The 6,988-nt window shown below is 55.4% G+C and overlaps 1 protein-coding gene across 1 annotated transcript; it reads right to left on the bottom strand.

Annotated features, from left to right (window-relative positions):
* Positions 1-437: 437 nt before the first annotated feature.
* Positions 438-3,634, bottom strand: LOC123122177 (respiratory burst oxidase homolog protein B-like). The gene is made up of 2 exons (XM_044542318.1): positions 630-3,634; positions 438-589 (listed from the first exon to the last, which is right to left on the bottom strand). Exon 1 carries the CDS (start codon positions 3,397-3,399, stop codon positions 646-648), a length of 2,754 nt encoding a protein of 917 aa, XP_044398253.1. The 5' UTR covers positions 3,400-3,634; the 3' UTR covers positions 438-589; positions 630-645.
* Between the last annotated feature and the right edge of the window lie 3,354 nt (positions 3,635-6,988).

The raw sequence follows: 6,988 nt of genomic DNA, 5'->3' as shown, positions 1-6,988 counted from the left end.
CTAAGTACTTGAACTGCCAAGACATCTTACATTAGTGAATAGAGATCGATGTGGTATTTCTCTAGGCACCTTGCATTGTAAGAGGCCTAAGATGGCTCGTAAGTATATGATTTTTTATGAAGAGCATCGGTTGTGGTGACATACACACCATAAGTCTCTATGAAGTTTAGCATTTTTTCCCTTTTTGGACCAGACTATACATTTGGTTTTTTGGGGGATAATTCAATTTTCCAACCATTAGATTAAGATTTAACGGTCATCCTTCTTTCTTCTTCCTCTAGCTTTTCTTTCGCCTCCAACCAATTTCTCCTCTCACAAGATCAACTTATTCAAATTGCAAATTCAGTCTACTTACATGTGACTATTGTGTTTTTGTTAGTTGTATGTGTACATACACCTGAAGTGCTAATTGTATTTTTTTAGAAGGGAATAATATCTGTACAAGGGGGCATTGGATATTATTCTTCTATAGGCAAAAAAATCGATGTAACTCTTGACCCAGCTTGTGAAAATCAACCAACACCTACTTCCATCTATAGAACTGGGTATGTACTGAATTAACAGACTTTTTCCTCGCGAAAAGAGAAACTTGTTTCTTTTCTAAAAAAAAAGGAGGAACTTCTTGTGACTGGGCTGGCTGCAAAGTTAGAAATTCTCCTTGTGGAACTCGAATTTGGTGCTCGTCTTCCTCGAGAAATCTTGGGCAAGCTGGCGCAGCTCCTTGATCAGCACCGGCGCGCCGCAGTAGAACACTCCGACGCGCTGCCCGGCGTGCTTGAGGGCGATGTCCTTGTAGACTTTGCGCCAGTTGGGCCGGGCGAAGTGGGTCTTGACGCGGGTGCCGGAGACGACGTCGACGCCGTGCTTGGCGTGGTTGAGGGACTGGAGCATGGCGATGAGCGCCGACCGGGCGTCCCCCTCCTCGTAGACGCTGGTGCAGTAGTTATGGAGCTCGATGATGCCCTTCTTGTCGCTCTCGGCCACCTCGTCCATGACGCCGCGGAACCAGTCGAAGGAGCCTTCCTCCCGCGTCACCCAGTAGAAGTAGGCGCGCCGCGTCCGGAACGACGCCGCCGACACGCTCCTGTCGCTGGGGCTGCCGGACTCGATGTCGCCGTCGAGCCGCTTCATGTTGTTGATGATGTCCTTGATGATGGAGATCATGGGCGTGGCCCCGATGCCCAGCCCCACCAGCAGCACCACGTCGTACTGCTTGTAGTCCTGCGCCGGCGCGCCGTACGGCCCGTCGATCAGCACCGTGGGGAAGCTGCTCGGGCTGGGCATGGCGCCGCCGTCACCGGCGTACTCTGCCCGGAGCAGCCCGCTCTTCCCGTCCGTCGGCGGCCGGCAAACCTTCTCGAAGACGCTCTTGAGCTCCCGGGTCCAGTCGCCGAGCGTCCTGATGTGGACGCTGATGTAGTCGTCGTGCGGCGCCGACGTGATGGAGAAGGGGTGCCACTGGAACGGCGAGACGGCGGCGCAGTTGACGAAGATGTACTGCCCGCTCTTGCACCTGAACCCCTGCGGCTTGGAGAAGCGCAGCGACAGCACGTTGCCGGGGTACACGGCCACCTTGAGTATCTTCACCGGCCGCACGCTGGACCGGAGCGCCCGCGCCAGCCGCTCGCACGCGTACAGGACCATCGGCGCCGCCAGGTACATCCACGTCGACTTCTTCTGCCACTTCTTGGTGAGGTAGAGGAAGTGGCCGTGGACGATGAGCAGCGCGTAGACGATGATGAAGAGGTGGTGCGTGTACCAGAAGGCGTTGAACCCGGTGAGCCGGCTGAGCGGCCCCGGGAGGCGGACCCTGCCGCGGCGGAACCACGGCGTGGCGAGCGTGAAGGCGACGGCCATGAGCGCCAGCATCACCAGCCCCGTCCACCCCTCCGTGCCCTTGACGAACCACCAGTAGTTGGGCGGCTTGACGTCGCCGAAGAAGGGCTTCATCGGCTCGTACTCCTCCTCGGTGGCGTGCAGCAGCCGCGGGAAGTCGCACGCCAAATGGGAGATGATGTGCATCCCGGCGCCGACGGTGATCCCCGCGGCGATCACCTTGTGGAAGTTGAGGTTGTCGTCGAACGGCACGACCCGCCCCGCGGCGGTGCGGTTGCGGAGCCACGTGATGGTGTTGCGGCACACGGGGAGGAGCACGAGCGCCATGTTGAACTTGAGCGTCTCGGCGCCGCCCTTGGCGACGCACACGCAGTAGCCCATCACCTCGAACACGGCGCGCCGCCGGTACTGCACGAACTTCCAGGCGAAGAGGCCGGCGCAGATGGAGAACCACAGGATGATCACCCAGCAACGGCGCCAGTTGTCCTCCAGGAAGTAGCTGGCGCGGCGGTACCACCGGCGGAGCGGGTTGGGCTCCGTCGTCGGCTTGAGGTGCTGGCTCAGCATCTGGCTGAGGTTACGGCTGCTGGTCGTCCCGCTCCCGCCCCGCGTCGGCTGGGTCGGCGGCGCCTGCAGCAGCAGCGTCTCCAGGTTGGACAGCTCGATGTAGCCGAGGTTGTCGGGGTCGAGCTCCTCCATGATGAGCCGGGCGTACTCTTCTGTGCGCTCCGTGATCTTCTTGAGGTCGTTGGCGGCGGCGCTGAGCCCGATAATCTGCCCGACCTCCGCCTCGGTGATCCTGCCGTCGGCGTCCTTGTCCACCATGTCGAAGAAGGTCTGCAGGCGGCTGTCGAAGCTGGTGTCGGAGATCTGGTCCCAGAACTCGAGCAGCTCCGCCTTGCTGATGCTGTCCCCGGAGATGTCCCGGCGCCTGGCGAGCGCGTCGAAGAGCTCGCCGGCGAAGGCGAGCTCCTTCATCCCGATGCACTTGCCGAACTTGGAGCGGTGGAGGAGGCCGCCGTTCTCGGCGAGCTCGTCGAAGCGCTTCTCGACGGCGGGCCAGCCGTCGGGCCGGCTGATGAACTTGAGCCCCTTGAGCGCGTGCGCGGCGGCGGACTTGGACCGGTCGATGCGGCTGGGGCGGTGCTTGACGGACGCGATTTTTCGGAGCTCCTGCGATACCTGCTTGATCCTTGTCGACGCGTTCCGGAGCACGCCGCCGCCATGGGGGCCCCTGCCGCCGTACGAGGAGGAGCGCGTCTCCAGCGCCCGCGCCAGCAGCGTGACGTCCGGGTCCTCCTCGCCGCCGGCCGCCGGCTTGACGCTGTGCACCGCCACGGAGTCGTCCCGCACGTCGAGGGTGACCTCCACGTAGTCGTTGTCGTCGTCGTCGGCCTGGTGGTGGTTCCCGCGGCGCAGCGGCGCGGACACGGAGTCCGCGAACCGCGCGCTCTTCCGCGTGGCGGAGCGCTTCCCCACCAGCGGCCCGCTGTGCGGCACGACCCTCTCGCCGCCCGCCTCCACGATGTCCCCCGCCCCGCCGCCGCCCCCGTGGTTATGCATGGCCGGCCGCCGGCTCCAGCTAGAGCTCGCCTGCCCCCAGCAAAGTCAACCGGCCAACAGAAGCGTCCAAGATGGGCAGCCAGAGCGCGCCGCGGAGGCTTCGTCTTGATTAGACTCACGTAGTAGGTGGTGGAGGAGGAGATGCTGATGAGATCACGTACCGGAGCGAGCGCCAAGTTAACAGTTCAATGCTGCTCGTCGTAATATAGCAGGTAGCCGGGAGAGAGGGACTGTTTCAGCGTGGCGCAAAGTCTCATCAAATTTATGTCGAAAAATTGAAGTCTGGTGAAATTCTCCGGCGACCCTTTCAGCCAGGCAACTCACCCCCTCACCTACTGCGACCTACGCAGGCGGCGTGCCCTGCTGGTCAGAACAAACAAAAGGTCGCTTGACCGCGACCGCGCCGCGCTCGCTCAAACGGCCGCATGCAGATGCAGGCACGCGGTTTACGTACTACGCACCAGGGGCTGCAAGTTGGAACAAGTCTCTAATTGCTGCTTAGCATTTATTGAGCATGAACGACGCCTGCGACGAGAATGGATTCCCTTTTTGGCGCATATGTACAACGACAGCAGCGCTGAAAACTCTTATCTTACTCAAAATGAAAGAAATCCGTGCACGCAATCGTGAAACTTTTAGTTTGCAGAAAATAATTAACGTTCAGTAGGTGTAGCAAAAGGAAAACAATGGTTCAAGTTGTTAGAAACACACCCCTTCTAGAAAAAAAGAGTCGTTACTAAGGTTTTGAATTCGGAAAGAAAAGAAAAGAAAAGCTCGTGGAGCACTGAATTTTCAGCTACCGAGGTAACCAGAAAATACCCGGAGGTTACCAAGCGATTTCTTTTTTGAATGAACTTTTGACTCGCACAAAATCACTTAAAATTCAAAAATATCAACAACAGAAAGTTGCCTTCTAATGCGATTTCTCGTGGGGTATCAAAGATTCGTGGTCATCGGGCGATAACCGAATTTTCCGTCCGGTAACCAAATCATTGGTTAGCCAATCTCCAACGCCTACCATCAAACCACCCGCAACCGTCCGAACCGCGCGGTCCGAACGTGTTGTGTCCTCAAACGTGAGCCTGTATACGTCCGTTGAGTGGTCCGGACGAACTTTTTTCCGTAAAATGGAGACAAACTAGGCGGAGGTTAATGGGAGTCCGGACAGCAACCACACATAACTCCGACACCCCCAGCCAACTAAATCCTCCCTCCCGGTTCCATTTTTTTTTCCAATCTATCCCTTCTCCCCCTTGCTCTGCATCCCCACCCTCCTTCTCTGCCGCCGTCGTTGTACCTCTCCCGTCGGCACGGAGGCATTGTCAGACCTCCGCAACCAGTACCGATGTGCCCACTCGCCTTTTATGACACTTGTCTACAGGCAGGAACAACCCCACCCGCCCGAGTTGAATTCGTCCATGGTGATCACCACACCCGGTAGGTGTTCGGTCAAATGACATTGAGCTTATTTTGAACGTCAAGTCATTTTTTAGAGTACGAAGGATGGCGGGATACGCGACCATGGAGGATGAGTTGTGTGCGATGCACGGTTCAACGTATCCGCAGGTTTCGTAGACAAGAGCAAGGGGGGACCTTCTGGCAGCAAGTGCATGAATCATTTCACGCACAAAAGCACATTGTGCCCTATGACATGCACATCATCGAACAACGTAATGTGAGGTCATTGTCATATCGATAGTACGCCATCCAGACCTCTGTCACCAAGTTTTGTGGCGTGGTTGATATGTTGGAGGCAAGGTAGCCATTGCGCGCGACTGAGGAGGAGATCGTAAGTTTTGCTTCTTCTTCCTTAACTTGTTGATTGATTGATTGATTCATTCATTCATTCAATGTTGCTCTACGCATTGTGTAACCCGCATGCGCTGCCGCCTGTCGTGATGTAACACATGATGGAGGGACGGCCATTTATGCACATGCACTGTTGGATGAAGCTGAAGGGATAGTAAGTGTGGGACGACAGGATCCGTTAATCTCGCTGAATTTGACCTATTGTTGTACTAGACTTACTTACATGCTATGTATGGATGATTTGTGTTATTTTCTATCCGAACTTTGATAAAAATTCGCCTTGTTTCCATGAATTTCACCTGATTAGTTGAAACCCGCTTTGATATGTATGCTGGCGGTATTAGATGGCCGCTTTCCTAATTAGTGTTTACGCGACAGTACTGGAGATGCCATAGGGCATCTTCAACGGCGACCCGCAAATTCCTCCCGTATTCGTCTGAGGACAAGGGGCCAGACCGCAGACACGGATGTGAGAGGCCGCCATTCAACGCTGCCCGCATACATGTCAACCCGTATTTAAACTAATCGAACGAAATTCATGCAAATCGGCCGATATTCATTAATGTTCGGATAGAAAATAGCACAAATCATTCAGACATAGCATGCAAATTAATTCTAGTACAACAATGTCTCGAATTTGACTAGAGTAGCCGGATGTGCAACAAGCTTTTTATCAATAGATCATGCCCTCCCACACATACTCCCCTTTAGCTTCATCCAACAGTGTGTGTACGTAAATGATCGTCCCTCTGTCCTGTGATATATCACGGCAACGCGTGCGAGCTACATAATATGTAGACCAACATTGAGTGAACGAATCAATCAGCAAGTTGAGCAAGAGAAAACAAAACTTACGATCTCGTCCTCTACCGCGTGCAATGACCACCTTGCCTCAAGTTGATGAACCACATAGTCTAAAAAGCATACCGGCAATACGATAACGACCTCACATTCTTGAATGATGTACCTGTCGTAGGGCGTAATGTGCTTTTATGCGTGAATGATTCATGCACTTGTTGCCAGAAGGTCTCCCTTCTGCTCCTGCGTACGAAATTCGTGGATACGGCCAACCACGCATCGCACAACAACTCATCCCGCCCCCCATGGTCGAGTAGATCGCCATTCCTCGTACTCTAGAAAACGACATAGCATTCGAAATAAGCTCAATGACAGTTGACCGAACAACTGACGAGCGTGGTGTCCGCCATTGAGGTTGTCGACAGGGGGCGGAGTGTAACTAGGTACAAACAGCTCCAGGGCAGATATCGCCGTCGGAGAGACGAGCGGGTGCGTCGGTGCTGGTTGCGGACGTCCGGTAATGCCTCTGTGGGGACCTGAGACGTACAGCAACGGCGGCGAAGGTGGAGGGTGCGGATGCAAAGTAAGGGGGAAGGGACGAAGTGTAAGAAAATTTTGCCGGGATTGGGATTGGGTAGGCCGGCGGTGTCGGAGTCCTATGTGTCTGCTGTCCGGATCCCGCAAAGCCCCCCAGTTTTGTTTCCAATTTGCGAGAAAAAACATGTCTGAACAGCTCGGCGAAACGATATATATCCGCGCTGGATGACTTTCACACGTATGCGGACGGTTTCAGAACGGCGTCGAAGATGCCCACTGATGAGGAGACATGGACGTAGCTCGTGAAAGAAAAAGAAAAACGACGACACGTGCACGCTGTCAAGCTCCCGTGCGGCGGCTTCCAGGCGCGTGCAACATGGGCCTCCAGCCGTCTGCGCGAGCAGGAGGGCAGCGCGCGCACGTGGAACATGCGTGGACTAATCTT

This window comes from Triticum aestivum, chromosome 5D, assembly GCF_018294505.1.
Source record: "Triticum aestivum cultivar Chinese Spring chromosome 5D, IWGSC CS RefSeq v2.1, whole genome shotgun sequence".
Lineage (NCBI taxonomy): Eukaryota > Viridiplantae > Streptophyta > Magnoliopsida > Poales > Poaceae > Triticum > Triticum aestivum.
The sequence above is the reverse complement of the archived record's forward strand: the minus strand, read 5'-3'. Positions and strand labels throughout refer to the sequence as shown.

Coding starts and splice junctions, on each gene's coding strand:
- LOC123122177 (XM_044542318.1), bottom strand. CDS start 3,399: ATGCATAACCACGGGGGCGGCGGCGGGGCGGGGGACATCGTGGAGGCG.